The sequence below is a fragment of the Aspergillus steynii genome (assembly GCF_002849105.1).
Source record: "Aspergillus steynii IBT 23096 chromosome Unknown P170scaffold_2, whole genome shotgun sequence".
Classification (NCBI taxonomy): Eukaryota; Fungi; Ascomycota; class Eurotiomycetes; order Eurotiales; family Aspergillaceae; genus Aspergillus; species Aspergillus steynii.
Genome location: NW_020194399.1, coordinates 4,317,848 through 4,339,260, shown reverse-complemented (window position 1 = coordinate 4,339,260; position 21,413 = coordinate 4,317,848). Strand labels below are relative to the sequence as shown.

The 21,413-nt window shown below is 54.2% G+C and overlaps 7 protein-coding genes across 7 annotated transcripts; 5 read left to right on the top strand and 2 right to left on the bottom strand.

Moving 5' to 3' along the window:
- Positions 1-1,164: 1,164 nt before the first annotated feature.
- On the top strand, positions 1,165-2,028 carry midA (putative cell wall protein; the record flags this gene model as incomplete). Its single annotated transcript, XM_024847522.1, has 1 exon — positions 1,165-2,028. One exon carries the CDS (start codon positions 1,165-1,167, stop codon positions 2,026-2,028), a length of 864 nt encoding a protein of 287 aa, XP_024708211.1.
- A 1,790-nt stretch (positions 2,029-3,818) lies between these two features.
- P170DRAFT_472797 (uncharacterized protein) lies at positions 3,819-4,763 on the top strand (the record flags this gene model as incomplete). Its single annotated transcript, XM_024852982.1, has 2 exons — positions 3,819-4,488; positions 4,561-4,763. 2 exons carry the CDS (start codon positions 3,819-3,821, stop codon positions 4,761-4,763), a joined length of 873 nt encoding a protein of 290 aa, XP_024708210.1.
- Positions 4,764-4,887: 124 nt separating this feature from the next.
- Positions 4,888-6,371, bottom strand: pex19 (putative peroxisomal membrane protein receptor Pex19). Its single transcript, XM_024842337.1, has 3 exons — positions 6,144-6,371; positions 5,169-6,040; positions 4,888-5,102 (listed from the first exon to the last, which is right to left on the bottom strand). Exons 2-3 carry the CDS (start codon positions 5,919-5,921, stop codon positions 5,013-5,015), a joined length of 843 nt encoding a protein of 280 aa, XP_024708209.1. The 5' UTR covers positions 5,922-6,040; positions 6,144-6,371; the 3' UTR covers positions 4,888-5,012.
- P170DRAFT_116250 (uncharacterized protein) lies at positions 6,014-6,570 on the top strand. The gene has a single exon (XM_024842336.1). The coding sequence runs from the start codon at positions 6,106-6,108 to the stop codon at positions 6,418-6,420; it is 315 nt and encodes a 104-aa protein (XP_024708208.1). The 5' UTR covers positions 6,014-6,105; the 3' UTR covers positions 6,421-6,570.
- Positions 6,571-8,806: 2,236 nt separating this feature from the next.
- Positions 8,807-10,588, top strand: P170DRAFT_352356 (bZIP transcription factor; the record flags this gene model as incomplete). Its single annotated transcript, XM_024843918.1, has 4 exons — positions 8,807-8,941; positions 9,357-9,573; positions 9,712-10,215; positions 10,284-10,588. 4 exons carry the CDS (start codon positions 8,807-8,809, stop codon positions 10,586-10,588), a joined length of 1,161 nt encoding a protein of 386 aa, XP_024708207.1.
- Positions 10,589-12,067: 1,479 nt separating this feature from the next.
- P170DRAFT_507637 (Golgi transport complex subunit COG3) lies at positions 12,068-14,827 on the bottom strand. The gene is made up of 4 exons (XM_024854502.1): positions 14,551-14,827; positions 14,152-14,491; positions 13,072-14,097; positions 12,068-13,003 (listed from the first exon to the last, which is right to left on the bottom strand). The coding sequence occupies exons 1-4, from the start codon at positions 14,757-14,759 to the stop codon at positions 12,188-12,190; spliced, it is 2,391 nt and encodes a 796-aa protein (XP_024708206.1). The 5' UTR covers positions 14,760-14,827; the 3' UTR covers positions 12,068-12,187.
- A 620-nt stretch (positions 14,828-15,447) lies between these two features.
- P170DRAFT_444786 (uncharacterized protein) lies at positions 15,448-21,393 on the top strand (the record flags this gene model as incomplete). Its single annotated transcript, XM_024850657.1, has 4 exons — positions 15,448-16,770; positions 17,050-19,107; positions 19,584-19,633; positions 19,737-21,393. 4 exons carry the CDS (start codon positions 15,448-15,450, stop codon positions 21,391-21,393), a joined length of 5,088 nt encoding a protein of 1,695 aa, XP_024708205.1.
- Positions 21,394-21,413: the final 20 nt, after the last annotated feature.

Genomic DNA, 21,413 nt, shown 5'->3' with positions numbered 1-21,413 from the left:
CCTGCTGCAGCGGAGGCGACGTAGTAATTTCCCGAAGCAGATAAGCAGGCGGCGATGGCTTGGACGCTGGGAGAATTTTCGGATGATGGCCGGCGAACGGGTACTCCGGCGGTCATGGAGTCATGGGAGGATGGTGGAAGTGCCGGGATTCCGGCAAGGTGCTGTTGATTTCCTCAAGGAGGTATTACGGAGTCGAGTCGATTGTCCGTCGGTGGGAATTATTGAGCATGTCTTAGAGTAGTGGGTGGATGTTCCATTTTCAATGCTATTCAATAGACCGGGTCGGGAGTTTGGCGCCATGGACGGTAGTGCCAGTCAGGAACACACCATGTGGTGGTTGTTTTTACCGGGCCAACCGTTGGATCTCGGAGAAGGGAAACAGGATTTTTTTCCCAACCAGAAAGCAAAAACCAGACAGAAGATAAAGAACCGACCGAAAACACGGAGGCCAACCGTGGACGGAGGCCCCTTGGAACCGGCGTGAATGTAAATGGGCTGACATAAGCACCGGGGGTTCGTGGGGAGACCTTAAAATAGGCACACAATGGAATTAATTAATCTATCGCGAGAGGTACACGGTAGAGTACTGCGGACTGCGTAGAGTTGGACTGCGGACTGCTACGGAGTAGTTCGTTGGTGGTGAGGAGCCAGGATCTTCGACTAGAGGGCGACCAGGCCCAAGAAAGGCACAGCCCCGACGGTCAGGCGAGCCGACGTGCAGATTCCAGCCCGCCGTGTCTCACTGCAGCCGCTGTTATTGGTTGCGAGGGGTGGACTAGCCTGCCGCTAGTCGCTGCGTGTTGGACTGAGAATTTGCGCTGCTTCCCTTGAGCGCCCGTTCGCTGCCGGCCTTTTCCTCCTTCTTGCCGCTCTTTGTTCATCTCTCGCTTTGCCTCCCATCTATCGTCTCCTCCTTACACACTCGTTTTCCATCCATCGTGCTCCCCGTCCTGCAAGTCTTTCCTGACTGGGCCCTTTATTTAATCTAGGTGTACTCGACTGCCGCCTGGTCATTCGTTATATCTCCCCCGTCATCCTCCCCTTGGGATTACCATCGTTCCTCATTCGGTCTCCTGGACCTTCGCCTGAATCTCTCGATCGGGACTCACCCCTCTGAGAAACAACCTAACCAAGGAACTTCGATCTCGTTCCTGGTCGCCCATCATGCGAGCCGCTCGTTTCTCCTTCCTCGTGTACTCCCTCTCCCTGCTGGCTGTGGTCGCCGGGCAGAGCACCGCCGTCACTAATGGCAACGTTGGCGGAGGAAACGCGATCACGTCCGGAAATGCCGCTCCCACCACCGCCGAGGAGCCAGCCACCACGTCGGTTTCTTCGGCAGAGACGACGGCTGCAGAAGAGACCACTTCATCCGCCAAAGAAACTCAGCCCGCCGTGACCTCGACTTCATCGGAGGAAAAGCCCGCGGAAACCTCCACGTCATCTACCACCGAGGCCCCTGCCAAAACCACCGCAGAGAACACCAAGCAAACGACAGCCCCGAAGACCACCCAGGCCGATCACACCACGGCGGCCGACTCCAAGACCACCGCCGCGGAGCCCACCGCTACCGGTACCAGCACCTCGGAATCCAGTGCCACCCCGGTTGTCAAGACCATTACCACGATGCATACCGTGAGCGGCACCCCCGTCGAAACCACGCTCACCACCACCTCCGCCGAGAAGAACGCCGCCGCCGATTCGACCGAGTCCCCCGGCCTGAACGGATCGTCTGAGGAGTCCAAGAGCTCGGGTCTCTCGAAGGGCCAGAAGAACATCATTATCGGTGTTGTGGTGGGTGTCGGTGGTGCCATCCTGATCGGAGCCCTGGGTGTGGTCGCCTGGAGGATCCGAGCCCGCAAGCAAAACGCGCGTGACAACGACGAAGCCGCCGACCTCATGAGCGGCACGGCCGTCGGTGCCGGCGCTCGTGAGAAGGCCCCCAGCCCCGGAGCTGGCGGCACGCCCTTCAAGAACACGCTCGACCAATATCACAACCCCGGACCGGTCAACGCCGCCTCGAACTTCTAAACTAGCCACCTCGCCCTGAATGTCTGTTCGGGGACTTGTATTCTATTCCCTTCTCGTTCGCATTCCCACTGGGCATGTGAACTGAACACAAACAGTACATGAAGGACGGTGGCTAGATCGCTCGCCGCCCAAGAGTGTACAGTTTGTACGATATTTACGCAGTTATTCTATCGGCGCTTGAGGATGAGAAATTCATCGGGTTGTGTTTTTGTGTTTTCTTTTTTTCCCTTTTCTCGATGTTGCATTGCCGTTTGCTATAGAACGTCCGTCACTCCTTACCGAGACCACGCTCCTTTCTACCAGCGATTTTTGTTGCAGCGTTTGTGATATCTTTGATTCCCCGCTCGAAGCATCTGTTTCTGCCATAGGGATAGTGTGGGCAGTCATCTCCTACAATTATCTTTTACTCTTCGATCAAAAAAGCTTTATTATCCTTGTGATATGTATTTATTTAATCTGACAGAAAGAAACTTCACCATACTGATTCCTGTTCCACCGGACGCCGTCCAGTCAGTAGATGTCCGTACGCCGTAGACACACTCGATCCCGGGAGATTGCGCGGATTCTGCAGACCGTCCAAAAGGCCTGAAACGGCTAAGAATAGCAAAGTCAGTGCAGGGAATCCGCTTCCTGGCCCGTGTCCAATGCCGGTCTCCGCCCTCCATCCTCCAATCTTCGTCCTACTCCATACGGTCCAGAGACTGGCCATACACGGTGGCCGACAACGTGATCGTCGCGCCAGGATGCGAATCGCCTGTCGCGTATCATCGTCGACACGACAGTCGCCACAGCACCGGAACTCATCTTCCTGACCGCATCTCATGACGATAGCCATCCGTACGTCCATAAATGTCTCAGCTGCGTCTGGGAACGTGGGTGGATGGCCCCGTGGCCCGTTGACATCATGTCTGCTGATCACCGCTTCTGCGCGTTTCTCTCGCCGTGTTAGCTTCGGGTATTGCCTATCTAGTCGATGGGTCTCCCGGGCGCTGGTGGACATCGCCTCTGCCCTTGAAATTGCTTTATTTATCATGATTGATCAATTCATCATTTACCCTTGATGGGTCCGCCGCTGTCAGTGGTCTCGGCAACGGACGTGGGTGGACTGCGGAGGGATGCTATATGCCCAAGGAGGCAATCAATGCGCTCATCGGTCCCGTCATGGCACTGGGATTTCTCGATTCGTAGCGTTCTACGGCGGAAGTGGCACCCAGGCTGAAGAGCCTTTATCTCGCCGTCTCTCCAGTCGCCATCTATCTATAGTCATGCCTGAAAGTAGCAGTGCTCCGGGTCGACGCTCTTGGCAGCATGGGCCTCAGGGACTTACTGACTCCATGCAATATTCCAAAGTCCCTCGATCGTCGGGCCCAGCTCGGAAAGTCGCCGTATCAAGTGGGTGGTCTGGATTGGAACTGTGAAGCAGGTACCCCGTATTCCACCGTGTCGCGTCGTACAGACTCGGGATTGCTGAAGGGCATCGCATCACGTGGGCGGAATGGAAATGGCAGCCTCAGGAATGCAATATCACCCAGATAGGTTTAGCGCATCACCCACGACGCGCTCGTCGCGGCGGAGGCTGGAGAAGAGCATCCTTTATCTACTACTCCGCATCCCCATTGTCTGGAATCGCCTCTACGACAATCCCTCGCTTCATTGATTGATCAGTCCCACTATAACTTCATCTACTCCGACCAATTCCCCCTACAGCCCGCGTCAAGCGCTATCCGTCGCGTCCGACCCGCATCCCGCCACCCGAACCACGGGCTCGATCATCCTCAATCCGCGACAAGATGATGTTCGCTACTCCATCCCCCATGCACCAACACCAACAATCCTCTTTTACGAGTCCTCCCTCCGCCGCTACTGCTGCTTCCCCATTCACCCCCGTGCGCCCGTCACCTCTCTCGCCGCGCCGCGCCAGCACGACCTCGCGTCCGTTGACGATGACGACAACCTCCCCAACGTCGCCGTCGCCGTCGCAATTCCAATTCCAATTCCAATTCCAATTCCAACCCCACCAGAACCAAGACCCGTCCGCGACAACGCCAACCGCAAACGCCAGCGCAACTGCGAACTCGCAATGGTCTCCCTCCCTCGTCCCCTCGCCTCAACCGCAACACCCGTCCCCGTCCCAGTCCTACGCGCACCGCTACGCCACCAAGATCTCGAACCCCCTGGCCCACCAGCCCCGGTCCTACACGGCCTCCTCGTCGCCGACGGCGCGCTCGACCCGTCGCAACGCCTTTCTGAACCGCATCAAGCGCGAGCGCGACGCCGGTCGGTTCGACTCCCGCGGCGAGCAGCTGGCGCTGATGGAGCACGTGGCGGAGGAGAAGCGGTGGGGGGAGGCGATGCGGCGCAGGGCGGAGGGCTTGTCTGAGGGATTAGATGTTGTTGATGTTGATGTTGATGGGGAGGTTGATGGTGGTCTTGGTGAAGATCATGGATTGAGTATTGAAGGTACGTCTTTTTGCTTTTTTTCCCCTTTCGTTTCATTAAAAAAAAGGCTTGTGCTAACTTCCGTTGGTCCAGATGAGCTCGCATTGGATGAGTACCTGAGACAGGAGGATGCGGCGCAGATGGGGCCTTGGGGGCCTGATCTTGCAGCTGCCCCCGGTCAGGGGAATGGCTATGGGGCCGGGTCCAAAGACGCCGGCTCCTTCAGTGACGAGGAGTACGATGATATCTTCATGGATCTGGCGCAGCCGAGCCAAGACATGGACATGAGCGGTTGAGATTCGCATTTCTTTCTTTTTTTTTTTTTTAGATGTTCTCGGGCACTGGGTCTTAGGGTCACGGGTCAAGGCGTTTGTGTTATCTTGTTGGATCTACATGTACAGAGGACAGATGGGACCAGGCGTTTCAGGCAGTAAGTAAGGGTATCGACATATATGTACATTACAAAGACGGCAGCTAGACGAACGCCAAAGAGAGCCTCCGATGCAAATGACAGGCCCTGGAAATCTCCAACCAGATCCGGATCGTTACTGCTGCGGGCAGTCCGGAAGCCCTCCTTTCGAGTCATCCCAGGGATTGGCAACCAATTCTTCGGGAGGGTTGCCGGCCGATTGCATCTGTTCAAATCAACATAGTCAGTTTACGTGTTTTGGATCCTCTGAATCAAGACCGGTCAGACTCACAGCTTGCATCTTCTCCCACACGTACTCGCGACACTTCGAATCCTCGTCCGTATACCCCGGCTCCTCGAACTTGGTCACGATCTCACTGACAATGCCAGCCTGCATCTCGTACCGACTCATGTCCTCATCCGACACCTTCCCCTTGCCTTTGTTCTCCGCGATCCACGGGCCGAATTTCGTATGCAGCTCCTTCATGGGCTCGTACAGCATCTCCTTGTTCGACAGCTGCTCCATCATCCCCATGAACATCTTCGTCAGGTCCCCGTCGTCTCCGTCGCCCTCCCCGGCGCCCGCGCCCGCCTCCACGGCCTTCAGCAGCTGCGCCAGCAGATCGTCCGAGATGTCGTCCTCCGACGCCGCCGCCGTCGCCTTATCCCCGGACTCCTTCATGCGGTTGATCGTGCGGTGAATCGCATCGTTGAATGATTCCGGCGCCGGTCCTCCGCCCTTCTTATCGCCTCCCGCTGTATTCGCGGACGCAGACGCAGCAGCAGCAGCACTCGCACCCGCCGTGGTGGCCGCGCCCGTGGCCGCCGCCGCCGCAGCGCCCAGATCGGCGCCCGACCCGCCCTCTTCGGCCATGACGTCGGCTAACAGCTGCTTGATGAAGTCGCCCGGCGGGATGCCGCTTTCCTCGAGCTGCTTGGTGAAGGCGTCGGCGCCGTGCTCGATGTCGGCGAGGTGGGCGGGGTCCGAGGACCCGGAGGAGTCCTGGCCCATCATGTTGGCCATGTCCTTTTCGAGTTGTTTCATAAAGGCCTCTTCGTCGAAGTCGGCGTCGGGGGCAGCGGCGGAGGAGGTGCCGCCGGACGTTGTGGCGGCGGCATCTTTAGGAGCGGCGGCTGGTGCGGGTTTGAAATTATCGAGGACGTCTGGGATTATGGGTTAGTGGATTTGGATTGTTGGTTTGGATTGCACTGGAATGGTTTGAAGGGCAATGGAGGCAAAGGATAGTGATGTAGAATGTGTGCGTGCGCTTGGTATCAACCCACCGTCTAACTCGTCGAAATCGGAGTCGTCATCGTCGTCGTCATCTTGCGCAGCAGCCGGACTAGGTTGTTTTTGGGCTTGCGATGGCTTGGGATCTGCAGATGTCGAGGGAGTGCTCGTATTCGCATTTTCCGTAGTGTTCTTCTCCGCTGTGGTCGATGTCTGTTCGGCGGGGGTTTCCTCACGGGGATCGACCGCGGGGGGCGCCGACGAGGAGGCCATGCTATCCGACTGGTTGAGGAAAGGGTCGAAGCACCGATAGCAGATGCAAAGAGAAGGATGTGATGCGAGGATAAAGAGGAGGAGACAGGGTGTCAGAGACGGCGCTGGGATGGAACGAATGCACTCGTTCTACGGAGAATTGCATGTGAAGCGAACTGGAGGAGCGGAAGCATGACTAAGCCTGGGCGGAGAAAGCCGAAGAGCCGATCGCCGCGGTTATTCGGTGGCATTGATCTATGGCCATCGTAGAGACGTCGTGAAGAGACATCGTGAGAGATACTGAGTACTCCGTGTCTACAGTGTAGCTACAGGATGAGTTCGTCAGATTTCATCTGGTGGCTAGAATAACCACGGAGTAACTAGTTGCAGAGCTGGGGAGAGCAAGAGTTTCAGCCTCCCGGTGAGGGGTACATCCAGGTACACCCGCGCACTGAGGGCCATCGTGGCCGAGGAGGTACTCCAAGAGTACCGCCAGTAGTGCCGCACTCGAGCATCGCTAAACCCAATGACGACCTTCCAGCTTGTCACATCAGGACCCCGGGACATACGGAACATACGTACTCCGTGGACTATCCAGCTAGAGGCATCGGTCCTGTCGATCCCTGCCAAGCGGCTCGCTCGATCAGACCATCGACCAGGCCTCAGGTGATCGCATTCCATCCCACGGTGGCTGGATCTCGTGATGTCGCATTGCTTTTGCACGCCTTGGGTTCCTCTCCCGGTGAGAAGGCAGGCTGCAAGCGCAATGTGCTACCGGACACTAAAGAGAGGCCGGTACCGGTGTGCGTGTATTTACTATTTGTTTACCCTCGTAACCCAAGGTAACTCCCTAATCCCTATGCTACCTACCCTGACGAGACGCAGCACAGCGTGTCCCAGAGACGCGACGTTGCCATGATAATCCGGAGATTCTCTGCCGGGCGACATTCCCCCCGGAATTCCTGGTCCTCCACGAGGCCACGTAGAGGCAGGAGGCTCGTCAGGATCACCTGCTCGCCAGGAGGTATCCATGGAATCGAATAGAATACCGTCACGGCGGTACGATACGGAAAACTCTGACGGCGCGAGTGACGGGCGGTCCCCAGCGGAACTTCTCCGCGGGCAAAACGCGCCTCTATTCGATGCCTCTCCAAAAGCCATCGGTCATCAAATACTACCTCTACTCCAATTCTCGTCGTCGGAAGGGGTTCTGGCTCCGACTAGGGAGCCAGGAGAACATGCTTCGCAACATTCCTTGTCACAAGCGATGTTTGGTGCGAGCAGTGTCTGCCTGTCCAGCCGGTTGCCAATGGCCTGTCAGCGGCTCTCTCCACCCGTTGCCTGCATGGGGTCAAATAGGCGAAACGGAGGCAGTGACGAGTCTGGTGCCTCGAACTAGGCGGATCTTCGGCTGGGTCTGACCTTGCGAAGTGGATCGCGTCGTGCCGTCGCCGAGAGGAGAGAAGATTCTTACTGCACCTGCGAAGGGGGCGGGGGAATGATCTCATGGGTTTTCAAGCGTTGCGAGGGTTTTCTTCTTCCTTCTTTTTGGGGGTTAATAATAAAAAGATGATGGTGATGGTGAAGAGGAAGACTTGGAGTCAAGTTGCAGGCGGGAGGGAATGAAAGCGAACGGGGAGGACAGTACTGCGTATATGTACGCAGTAGAGAGAACGTAGGGAAAGACAATAATAATAATAATACGAAACCCCTCGTCGTCTGCCTGACCCGAACAGACACAGCGAACCTTCCATTCTCCATCGTTGGTTCCTCCCGCACTTTTCTTTTCTTTTTTTTTTTTTTCTTTTTTCTTTTTTCGCTCGTGTTCCTTTTTCCTTAATAACAATCCGGTTCTTTTTAGTAAATAATTTTACCTCACATCTTTCCCTCCCCTCCCCTTCTTCTGTCCTCTTTGCCTGCCCGACTCACCCTGCTGGTTATCTCTTTATCCATCGTCAATTTCCTTTATGTCACGCCTTTTGCTGGCCCTCTTGCTAATCTCTGGCTTTACTCGCACGTCCCTTCCACCCGCCCAGCCGCGCGTTTCTTGCGTCTGATTCTCTGTCCTCAATCCACCCCCGCCGGGAAAAAAGTTCCTGTTCTTATTGGATTTTTTTTTTTTTTTTTACTTGAATTTTTTTTTTTCTCCGGTGGTGGCTCTTGTCTCCCCTAGAGGGCTGAATCCACGGCCATATTGGCGGTCGGTGTATCTGGGGATTGATTGATTCCAATTTTCCCCTCTCTTTTTTTCTCTTTTCCTTTTGGATTTTATTTGATTATTCTCCTCACGGCTCGGGTGTGATTCTCACAACACACGTAAGGGGAGAGAGACGTCATTAAAAAAAAAAAAAAGAAAAGAAAAGAACGAAAGGAAAGACAGCCAACAAGGGGCAATTATAATTCCAATGGTCTCTATGGTGGACACGTCCCATTCGAATCAAAATGACATGGAGGTCGTACCTAAGTCCGAGCCTCCCATCGAGGGATCGATCAGTTCCGCCGTGTCGACGCCCGAAGCTGAAGGCGAGATCCTGACGCAGGACGTGGCCCAGACGCAAAAGCGAAAGGGAGGAAGGAAACCTGTACGTAAGAGAAAAAAAGCATCGTCCCCCTTTCTTTGCGAAATCCGGGGCCCCGCATTTTATCCTGGATTGTCGGCCCTTTTTATTCTATTCCTTTATCTTACTTTATCTTGTTTGCTTTATCGCTCGATCACTCTATCGATCCCTCCGTCGATTTATCAGCGGCATTATGCATCTGGCCTCGTCCTGATTGATTGATTGCTCGACCGTCTCGCCCTTATCATCTGTCGCTCTTATCATCATCTCCCCTTCCCTCCCCCCCGGTCCCTTAGTTCCCCGGTTTCCCTTCTGTGATTTGTCCCTTGTTCTGTTTTGATATCGGGGCCTTTCCTGTTCCTTTTATTATTATTATTATTTTTTTTTTTTTTCATTTTTATCTTTTCCCTCGCTCGGTTTATTGACCCCGGATCTCCAGATATATGCCACCTCCGAAGAACGTAAGCAACGCAATCGCCAGGCCCAGGCTGCGTTTCGCGAACGTCGCACCGAGTACATCCGCCAACTCGAATCCACTATCAAGCGCAATGAAGACACCCTGCAGACCCTGCAACAAAATCACCGCACGGCTGCTGACGAGTGTTTGATGCTGCGCTATAAGAACTCCCTCCTGGAGCGTATCTTGCTGGAGAAAGGTACGTCATGACCCTTGGCAGCCTTCCTCTGTCCCTTCTAGCCTTCCTTCATCCTCTTCTCTTCTCTCCCTTCTCATTTGCTATTCCACCGCCACCTTCCTTCGGTCCCCTGTATCCCCATGGCCTAACCTCTATCAGGTATCGATGTCCAAGCGGAGTTGCGTCTGAAGGCCGCCACCCCCGGCGGCCCGGGGAAGCCCAACCCGATGGCGGCCAAGCCGCCGTCGTTAGAGCGGGCGGCAATGAATCGAAACACGGCCCAGCGACATCCGACCGGCATCGCTCCCAAAGGAGAGCCGTTTGGCCTGTCACAGAACCGGGATGGGGCATACGGCATCCCGTCGCCTCAATATCAAGGCACGCCCTCGTCGCACGTGTCCTCCCCGTCACATGCCAAATCCCCGGGCTTTGGATTCCAGGGCGCCATGTCGCCGGTGGGTGTCGATCCGCAGCAGGCGCAACAGTCTCGGTCACAGATGCTGTCGCATTCTCGAAATATCAGCCAAGCATCTCCCCCAATGAGTGTCGCGCCGTCGGAGGCGAGCGAACCCAAGTCCGCCGTGGCGGGAACGGGGCCTCGCGCTGCCCGCGTGCCTTCCGCCTATTATCCGTCTCCATTCCAAAAGCATTATGACCAACTCGGTAAGCTACCTGTCATTCCCCCAATGGCCTGATTCCACCGCAGAAGGACTAATTAGGTTGCCTCGCAGAACAAGAGTATGATGCCCAAGCGGATCTGATCGACGACGAGCATGAATCGTCCGTCGGAGCCTCTCCGTATGTGTCAGGCTTTAATCCGGCAGCATCGGTTCCCTCGGGCTCCCATTCGATGGGAGCTCAGGGCCTCGGCCACTTCAATCCCCATGGGGCGGAGGGATCCAACGGCGCCTACAACAATCCAAATCAACTTCTGGGCAATTACGAGCCCATGTTAGATGCAGATCCCTTCGGTCTCAGTGCTAGCATGCATTTCCAGACCCCTTTCAGTTATGAGCAAAATAATACGCGCCATTAGCTGCTCGACCTTGTCATCCTTGTCTAGTTTGTTTATATCTGCATCACGATCTGTCTCGCCTACGATCCGCTCATGATCCGCCGAGTTGTCACACCAAAAAACCAAAGCATTTTCAGGGCTTCTTATCATTATAATTTCTTTCTATATTTGCCATTTCCCCCACACCCCCTCCTCCCATGACCTCCACCATCTTGATCTTGCATCTTTCGTCATGGAGCCGGAAGACAAAAGTTTTATACTTACATCACTTCGGAGCATTTTCTCGGCGTCTGCGGTTGATACCATTTGTTTCTGCTGGTCATTTTGTTCGATTCAAAACAGTCTACAAAAGAAAAATGGTTATGTTATTTGAACAGAAAAGGAAAAATACATGGATGATGGAAGAGAAAAAAAAAAGAACAAAAGGGCACCCAAAAAAAGAAGAAAATATTGGGAAAACAAACAAACTTATCAGAAGACTACTATGGATACATTTGATTAATAATGTACATGATTTTAGCATGTTGATTCTCCCGGGCTAGACTGCGTCTGTTCGGAAGACAACATATACCTCTCGACTCTATGGACATATTTACTGTTTTCGGTCCGCAACTGCTTGACGCAGATGATTGATTGATTGATTGATAGTGGGATGGACGGGGGTTCATTGCATTCTACGACTATGCTCTATTTTGTTTGATCCGTCTTTATATTCCTGTTCTTTGCCTTATATGATATCCCATTTGATTTGAATCCAAATTCCTCCGGTGTACGGAGTAGGGCAAAGGATAAAGAACCATACAAACTTGAAATGAAGCAAAATGGTATAAATTAATATTCATTATTCTTGATGGCCAAGGAGATTTATTATTACTATTACTATTATCATTGTTTTTTCAACAAGACATTATTTCCGCATATACTCGATTATCCTGGTACGAAATAGAAAGGAGGCAGCCGCGGTTGTAAGGCATCAAGCCGTTGGTGCCTACGGGGATATGGTCAGGTGACTAAAACTCTAAACTACCACAGATTTCACATGACCTCTGGGGGCTGGGTGGATCAAAAAATAACAGAATTTGTATGGGGTGGAGCGCTTGGAGACTGTTTCCGACACCAAAAAGTCATTTCATTATATGTAAATCATGCATCTGGCACACATCAGCTCTAGCTATCCAGAACCGCTTCCAATTTTTGATTATCGCCTCTTTTGTGGCTCTAGGGGTCGATTGAAGTACGAAAGGGTGCTTTTGCTGCATCTCTTGACATGGAGGTTTTTGGGCAGACTGTCCGACCGAGGCGGTCAGCTTAGTGCTGGCGGTCAGGCCGGTCGTAACCCCATTCTGCCACCCCAGATCCCGGGTGTGGAACAACCATTTGCCGGAGCTGAGATATACTCACTGTACGAGGTAGGAAAATCTCGCATCGTTTACCGACCCCGGTGAGGCCCGCCGATTTACTCTTTGCTACTGTTCTTCCTATATTTTAACGATGGACAAGAAAATGTCCTATTTCCATGCGCTTCCCTGGCTATATACAACATTGAACCAACGTACAAAAGGGTATTGATAGTATCTATACTATTTGCAACGATACTGGAGACAATGGCTTGTCAGATCATCACCGACGAGACGCCAAGCTAGTCGAGCCGCTCACACTGAGACTCCGACTCGTCATGCCCTCGTCCTGATCTTCCTCCTCTTGAGATGCCATCGCCACGCCAACTCGGAAGATGCCCTCGCACCACTCAGAAAACGTATCCACGTCCCAGACGGCGTCCTCGCGGCCCTTGCCCTTGCGCGTGCTCACCATATTCCCCTTGCTCTTTTCCGCCGAGATGTACTTATCGAAGAAATCCTCGTAGATCTGGATGACGCGGTCCTGCACCGCGCCGACAAGTGTTTCCCGCATGCGCGTGTCGTCGAGGTAGTCGACCAGGAACTTGCGAAGGGCAGTGACTTCGGACTCGATGGTCCGGCAGGTGGGGAAGATGAGCTCGCCGCGCTGAAGGTTCCGGGTGTCGATGAACTGAGCGGGGAGGGAGGCGGTCATTTTGGTGGCGAAGCCGTTGATGAAGTCGTTGATAACGGTGCGGAGGCGGCCGTCCAACTCAACCTTGGCGTCAAGCATGTTTTCGACGACGCGCGGTAGAAGGCCGTGCCCGACGAGGCGCATCAAGTTGCGAGGGTTGAACAGACCGCCCCGTTCGCGCAGCTCCCAGAATGTGTTGGTCATGCCGGAGAAGTCGAAGGAGACTTCGGGGGCGACGTATTCGATGTCGAAAGCGACGATTTGTTGTTTGAGGATGAGGAGGTGACTCATGAGGAAGAGTTGGCTGTCGGTGGCAGATTTGCTGGACATGAGGGAGCTCGCGTAGTGGAGGGATATGATGGTTTGGTGGACAATTTGGTGCGCTAGGTCATCAAAGACGGTGGACTAGTCATACTATTGTCAGTTTGGGCGCGCAAAATTATATTTGGGAGGGAAAGAGAGAGAGATCCCACATTCACTAGCCGGTATATCCGGCTCAATAGCCATATGGCTTTGCGCAGGGTTGGATACCAGCCACTCAAGGCGGTTTGCGATTCAAAGTCCCACTTGGAGTCTTGGTCTGGCGGTGGGTCGGCACCATCTTCTGCTTGCTTGGTCGAACTGGATAGATTCACCAAAGCATCTGCAGGTGCAACCTTTCGGCCTGAGATCTGGCCCTCAGTCACTGTGATTGAAACCGGTCGGTTCCGGGCAGGGTAATCGAGATCTTCGGGACGGGGTTTGTACCGCTCGATTTCATCGCGGAGGAAAGCCTGCGCTCGGAATACGAGGCGGGTTTGAACATCCTCCAGTGCAGGCTGAATTAGTGAGGAGAAATCCAGCTGGTTGGCGTCCGTGTGCTCTGTCTCTTCCTCCTGGTCGAATAGATAGCGGGTCTGGAGGAGAGTGCAAAGCTGGCAGAGCCGGATAATCTTGTCTTCGTGAATGATTTTGGGTCGGAGATGATCGTAGAGAGGTTCGCATAGAGTTTCCAGGAAGTCATATAGCCCGCCCTGGCCATGGAACCATTCTCCCCACAGATCAAACTCGTCCAAGCACACGCCGCGGACGTAACTTATACTTCCGCGGGCGAAGGCGACAAGGTCCTTTGAGGTACTCGGTGCCTGCGCGATATCATTGAGATTCTTGTGCACCATGGGTATGATGAGTTTGCCGCGAGTGGCAGCATAGTTGGCATGAAGTTCGTTAAGAAGACTCTGATATTCGGCTTCGGTCCCTTGGTCCGGGTCCAAAGGAGGGACGGCTCTCTTCTGGATTTCAAGACCAATCTGTTTCAACTCGGGTGCGCCTACCCTGAACTTGGCATAGAGCAGGGCCGACATCGTGGTGTCATTGAGTTGCTTGTCCGCGATTTTCTTCGAAGCGCTCAAGTACACGTCACGTAGGGCGGCGACGAAGTGTCCTCGGATGAGGGTAAGAGCACGGGTCAGAAGTAGCCTGTACCTAGACCGATATAAACTGGATTCCTTTTGATCGGGCTATGAGAAGTCAGTAAGCTTTGCATGCATGCTGCTGATCCGCGCGGTACGAACATGTGTTTCCATATAGTCCAAGCACTCGTCTAGCCGTCTGAGCATGTCCGAGAAGTCCTGCCCGCGAACGGTATTGCCCGCACCAGGCGCATTGAGCCTTCTTGATGCCGGGTCCAGGAACTCATAATATTGAAGGTTGTCCTGGATGTCCAGCGCTAATTCCGAGTCCCGTTTCTGAGCAGATAGGAGTCCTTCGCATTGCTTCTGAAATTTTGAGGTCTGTAGTTCCACCGCTTGAAAGTCCTGGGAAAGGCTGCTGAGAGCGTCGAGGGTAGAGGAGGTGTCGGTCAAGAGCGAATCGAGGTGAGACTTGGACATCTGAAGTTCATGAAGACAGGCTCTAAGTGTCCATGATTGTCAGCCTGGCTCTGCCTAGTAGTCATTCGGAGTGGTACTTACTGGTATTCGTCGTAGCTGGATTCCAACAAGCTGTCCTCCACGTCATTATACCATTCGATGAAGTCCAGCTCATTATGGATGTCCGCAATCGTATCTAGGCCCTCCGGTTCGGCTTCAGTTTCCTGAGCCTCCTGAGCCTTGAACTGCTGAGGCGGGCGAGACGGAACCGTCTGTCGACGAGATCGCGGCCCCGTTGTCTGCGGGCGCATTGTGAGGGCAGGATCCTTGAAACAACGAGTCTATGCTCTTCGGCCTTCGACCCTTTTCTATCCAGAAAAGACGGCGGGTCTCCAATTGTCCAACTTGTCCTCCGTGGCCGCTTGAATGCGGTATTCTGCCGCCGCCCCCCGCCTCCGCTCCGACTGACGCAAGTCTTCTGGAGCTCGACACTTTTGCCTTCGCTTTCTGCGGGGAAAGCTAATTATTGAGGCCAAAAGGTCGCCCACATTTACCTCTGCTGATCATACTAGGTTCAAGGGCACCATGTGGACAGCTCGCTCGCGGCAATCGGCGACGAACATCGTCGCCACCTCTCGTCGTCTCGCTCGAAATGGCCGGTTTGCCATACGGGAACAAAGAAGATATGCCAGCAATGGCCCGAGGGTAGCAGGGCAGTCTGCCTCTTCGTCGCATTGGCTTCGCAATTCGTTGGGATTTGCAGGAACAGCAACCGCCGCATTCGTTGCCTATTCGTATTTTACGAGCCCGGGGAGCCAAATCGAGAAGCCAACAGAGCCAACAGCCCAAACCTTGTCGAAGATCACCGGGGAACTGGGTCCAGAACTCATCCAAAAGAAAAGGAGTGTGAAGAGTCCAGGTGTCTACGTATGGGGAACGAACACTCATCGCGTTGTTGATCCGGACTCAAAGGAGAATGTGATCAAGACACCTCGGAAGATGTCTTATTTTGACGACCAGGTGCTGAGGGACCTCAAACTTGGAGACAAATCCGGCGCCGCAATCACCGATAAAGGCGACTTGGTCCAGTGGGGTAAAGGCTATTCTGAGACAGACTTTAAGCCCACAAAGACCCTTACTGGCAAGAACTTGACTTCGTTATGTATGTCCAACGATCGGCTCCTGGCTCTGTCCTCTGATGGGAGTGTTTACTCCTTGCCGATCGCGAGGAATGACCAAATGTCTGGTCGCAAACTCAAGGAAGGCTCTTGGGTCCCCTTTTGGTCTGGAAAAGCCGGAGTCAGCTATCGGCTGCTTCAACCCAGCCTAAAATTGGGCGAAAGGGTAACTTCCATCAGTGGTGGATTAGAACATGCCCTTCTCCTTACAAATAGTGGCCGGGTCTTCTCCGTCGCCTCTTCGACCGAGAGCTACCCATCCCATGGACAACTAGGCATACCCGGTCTGACCTGGGCTACTCGACCTAAAGGCCCAGTCGATGCCTGCCATGAGGTCACGGCTCTCAAGGGATTCAAAATCACACAGATAGCTACTGGAGATTACCATTCGCTGGCCCTTAGCAAAGACGGTAGCGTATTCTCTTTTGGCGACAATTCTTTTGGCCAACTGGGAATGGAATTCGACCCATCGTTGCCTTTAAGCGATACCCCTACGATGATACCCATTGCAAGGCTCTATCGCGGCAACATTTGGTTTCCCAAGGCGACCGGAATCGCCGCTGGTGGTGCCAACAGCTTCTTCACAGTGGATGCTAAACGCATTGTTGGCCCCGGAGAAAATCCTTCCGCAATCCGTGATCTAGACCGCATCACCGCTGATACTTGGACCTGCGGGAGAGGAATTTGGGGTGCTCTCGGAAACGGTAAATGGATTCATTTGCAAGATGCACCCACCAAGGTGAAGTCGTTGAGTGGCCTGTTTGAATATGACGAGCGAACGAAGAAACTCTCTCCCATTCGGCTACACGAGATCTCTGTGGGAACGACGCATGTGTCGGCAGTAATGGACAACCAAACTCATCTGGACGCATCTCCTTCATCGACTTTGGACGATAACAACGACTGGGGCTTTGATGCGCTGTGGTGGGGAGGAAACGAACACTATCAACTCGGAACGGGCAAGCGAAGCAACCTGTCAAAACCCACATACATCCTCGCACCTCCGGAGGGCTCGAAGGAGGACAAGAAGGAAGAGGCGCGGCTTCAAATCATGCCTCGCCATAAGGGCAAGGCTGGTTCGCGCAACGTAAGTATGGAGCAGCACGTTGTATGTGGACGACACATCTCGGCGATCTACTCGTCTGTATAACAATTCTGGATCTGGGGTCATATGTGTATTATCCGATGTATCAAGGAGGAGTCTTGTCTTGTCTTTACCATCAAAATGAATGATATCATGCTGAACCTCGTCGAAGGCGGCCGTAGAGTGCAAACCGAGCAAACACTTGATTTCCGCGGAAGTAACGCTTGGACCACCGCTTATCCCAAAAAATTTCCCTGCGCAGAAAAGCAAAGTCCGATCACCAACTTTTCCACCAGCCGGCCCTGCTGAGTTTACTGCACCATGCCCCGTGAAAACCAGAAACGAGGCCGTCGCGCCGCTGAAAAGGCCGAAAAAGATGCATCGAAGCGAAAGCGCGACGAAGCGCCCGAAGATTCCGCGCCCAAGCGATTGAAGCCTTCGTCGGACGAGATGGAGGTCGACACCACCGATTTCAACCAAGAAGCAGACTTTATCCCCCTCGAAGAACCTCAAGATCAAGATGGCGCCCCCTCGAGTGATATGCCTTTCTACGGTCTTCTCGATAGCGAAGAACAGGAATATTTCTCCCGCGCAAGCGAGATGTTGGAACTGAATCAGTTTGAGGATGCGGAGGAACGGCGATTGTTCGTTGATAGTGTGTACAGGGAGGCCAGCGGCAAGGAATTGAAGATCGCATGCAGCCAGTCTTGCTCTCGACTCATGGAGAAGCTGATGTCGATGTCCGACATTCGCCAGATCCGGAGGCTGTTCAGTAAGTTCCTTGGCCATTTCTTGCACCTGGTCCAGCATCGGTTTGCGAGCCACTGCTGCGAAACGCTGTTCATCAACGCGGCGCCTGGTGTGACGCAGAAGCCGTCAAAGACCAAGGACAGCAAGGAGTATGCCGACGAGGAGGACGAACCCGAGCCCGAGCTGTCGCTGGCGGAGATGTTCATGCAGGTCGTTCAGGAGCTGGAAGGGAACTGGGGATACTTGTTGACGGAACGGTTTGCGTCGCATACAATTCGAGTTCTTCTGTTGGTCCTCGCCGGGGAGCCGGTCGATATGTCAACAAGTGACTCGGTTGTCGCGAGTCGCAAGAAGGAGAGACTGGGCACCGTCGGCACCGAACCTACACAGGATGGAGATGCCGCTCCGCAGAAAAAGGGAGTGCCGGAGTATTTCGAGACGACGCTGAAGAAGGTCATGAGTGACATGGTGTCCGTGTTGGATGATACCTATCTGAGAGCATTGGCTACCCACCCCGTGGGTAACCCTGTACTACAGGTGCTGGTCTCTTTGGAACTGTCTCATTTCGGAAAATCGAGCGCAAAGGATCCGAAGTCAATTACGAAAAGACTGATCCCCGACGAGAACTTTGAAGAGGGCTCCGAGACCACGACTTTCATTCGGGGGTTGCTGTACGATCCTGTGGGATCCCGTCTTCTGGAAACAATTGTGCGCTGCATGCCTGGAAAGCTATTCAAAGGCCTCTACAAGAACTTTATGCGCGATCAGATTGCCTCGTTTGCTCGCAACACCACGGCCGGATATGTTGTTCTCCGGGTGCTGGAAAGACTCGGAAAGGATGACCTTCAGAATGCTATGGAGCTGATTGTTAAGCAAATCCCCAACCTTCTGGAGCGGTCCCGGACGAATGTGCCTAAAGTGCTGATCGAGCGATGTGTGATCCGGGGCGTCAACACGGCGCCGCTGGCTCGGTCTATGGAAGCTGCGTACGATAAGGATCCCGCCAAAAGGCTGAATCAAATCCTACGCCTCGAGGAATCTGCCCGGGACAACGAGGAGCCCGAATTCCAGCCTAAAGAGCCTGGCTCTTCTCAGCCATCTAATGCGGAAAAGCTGCACGGCTCGCTGCTTGCCCAAACTATGTTGACTGCCCCCGGACCGATGAGTGGACTGATCTTCTCGAGCTTGCTAGCCCAGCCATCCGAGTCGCTCCTACAGTTAGCCAAAGACCCTACTGCCTCCAGAGTCCTCCAGCAAGCTCTGACTCTCCCGACTTCCACGCCTCAATTCCGCCGACAGTTCACCACACGATTCACAAGTCATTTGAAGGACCTTGCGCTTGACAGCAGTGGTTCCCACGTCGTGGATTCCCTATGGACGGCCACTCAAGATATTTATTTTGTCAAGGAGCGAATGGCGCAAGAGCTAGCGCAGCATGAATTTGCACTCCGAGATTCCTTCGTTGGCCGCGCCGTTTGGAGGAACTGGTCCATGGATCTGTACAAGCGACGACGGGGTGAATGGGCAGCGAGAGCGAAGGGCATTGATCGTCAGGACGGTTCTGGGGAACGACCCAAGTCGAAGATTGAACTGGCACGGGAAAGATATGCTGCGAAGGCGGAGGAAAACAAGACCAACCCGAATTTTGTGACTGCGAAGAAATGATCGGACGAGGGATAGATTGGATGAATAGACTCATGTATTTACTATGAATGGCAAAGAACTAGACTTTCTGCTGTCCTGAGGCCAACGCACGTCAGGTGATGCCGCGCGGGGTAAAAATGCAACGTCGAAAAAATCCCCCGAAGTAAAGAAGCGTGAATAGCTTCAATCCGCATCCAAATGCCCATAGAGACGATCCCCAGTCCCACACCAGACCGGGGCTTGTCAACCATGCCGTGCCGTCCGCTCGACATGATGTCAGACCCGCTCGCTCTCTCGCCATCTTTTCTCCACCGAGATCGGGAGGGGCGCGTTCTCGAATTCGGCCAGCCATGAAGAGTTTCTCCGACTTCTGGAAGCCCCATAGCGTGCGCAATCAATCCACTGTCCACCAGCCTTTGGAAATTCGAATCTCTTTGCTCTGTTGTTGAAATCCCCTTTGGGACTCGTGAATTGAAGAGCATCGATGGCTGTGCCCGCAGCGTCCAGTCGCGCAGATGAAGTGCGAAAGGTGAGTCAGACACTACCAGGATTACCAGAGCCGTCTATTCCCAACACCCATTGGTGGAAATTAGAAATGTTTCTAACAGTTCAACCTGGGACTAGCTTCTGAGCGCCGTCGAAGACCTTTTAATTCCTTTTATACGTTCCGCAGACGATGATTCGTTGAGTCAGGTGCAGCAGCTGAAAAATGGCGTGAACGGATCCAACGGCTCGAATGGAGACCTCCAGCAACCAAGTACCTCGTTAGTCGACTACAAGAAGCCCGAAGAATTGAAGAAGATCCTCCAATTGCAAATTCCTGAGCAAGGCACGGGCCAAAACGGCTTAATTGAAGTCCTCCAGAAGGTCCTGCGCTACTCCGTCAACACCTGGCACCAGGGTTTTCTCGACAAGCTATATGCCTCGACCAATGCACCGGGAGTCGCCTCGGAGCTGATACTGGCAGCTCTGAACACGAACGTCCATGTGTACCAGGTATCTCCTGCCTTGACGGTGATCGAGAAGTACACCGGACGACAGCTGGCCGAACTCTTCGGGCTGAATGGTCCTCGAGCCGGTGGTATTTCCGTGCAGGGAGGTTCAGCATCAAACACGACGTCGATCGTCATTGCGCGCAACAATCTGTTTCCCAGCACGAAGAATGATGGAAATGGCGATTACCGGTTCGTGCTCTTTACCAGCGCCCACGGTCATTACAGTATCGAGAAGGCGGCGCAGATGCTGGGACTTGGAAGCAGCTCGGTCTGGGCGGTGCCTGTGGACAAGCAGGGCCGGATGATTGCGGAAGAGCTGGAGAAACTGGTTCAGAAGGCGCTGAAGGAGAAACGTACCCCGTTCTACGTCAACGCCACCGCCGGATCGACTGTCATGGGTTCCTTTGACCCGTTCAACGAGATCGCCGCCATCTGCAAGCGATACAACCTCTGGTTCCACGTGGACGGCTCCTGGGGCGGCTCGTTTGCCTTCTCCAAGCGTCAGAGAGAGAAGCTCGCCGGCGCCGAAAAGGCCGACAGTATTGCCATCAATCCGCACAAGATGCTCGGCGTCCCCGTGACTTGTTCCTTCCTGCTGGCCGCCGACTTGCGACGATTCCACCGCGCCAATACCCTCCCCGCCGGATACCTGTTCCACAACGAAGACACCGAGCCGTCCGACGAGGACCAGAGTGCGCCGGAATCTGAACTGGCCGTCGACTCTCCCGAGGTCTGGGACCTAGCGGACTTGACGCTGCAGTGCGGGCGCCGCGCCGACTCCCTCAAGCTCTTCCTCGGGTGGACATACTATGGCACAGCCGGCTATGAAAAGCAGATTGACACCGCTTGCGACATCGCCACCTACCTTGCGACCCTAGTCGCCGACCAGCCCGACTTCATCCTGGTCAGCGAGAACCCGCCTCCTTGCCTCCAGGTGTGCTTCTACTACGCCCCCGGCAGACAGTTTGTCCACCCGCGGGGGATCGTCTCGAACGAGACCGAGCGCGGCAAGGCCAACAGCAAGGTGACTGAGCAGGTGACGCACGCCATCGTCCGCAAAGGATTCATGGTGGACTTTGCGCCGCCCAGCGGCGACGAGGATGCGGTTGGCAACGGGAAGTTCTTCCGCTGCGTCGTGAATGTACAGACGACGAGGGAAACGGTCGAGGGTCTGGTGAAGGCCATCCAAGAGGTCGGTCCTGCCATTGTCGACCAACTGAAGGCTGAGAACGCCTCGGCTTCGTCGAGGAGACCGGGAGAGAGGGGCCATGGACCCGTGGTCCACCATGCATGATCTTTTCTTGTGCTAAATCT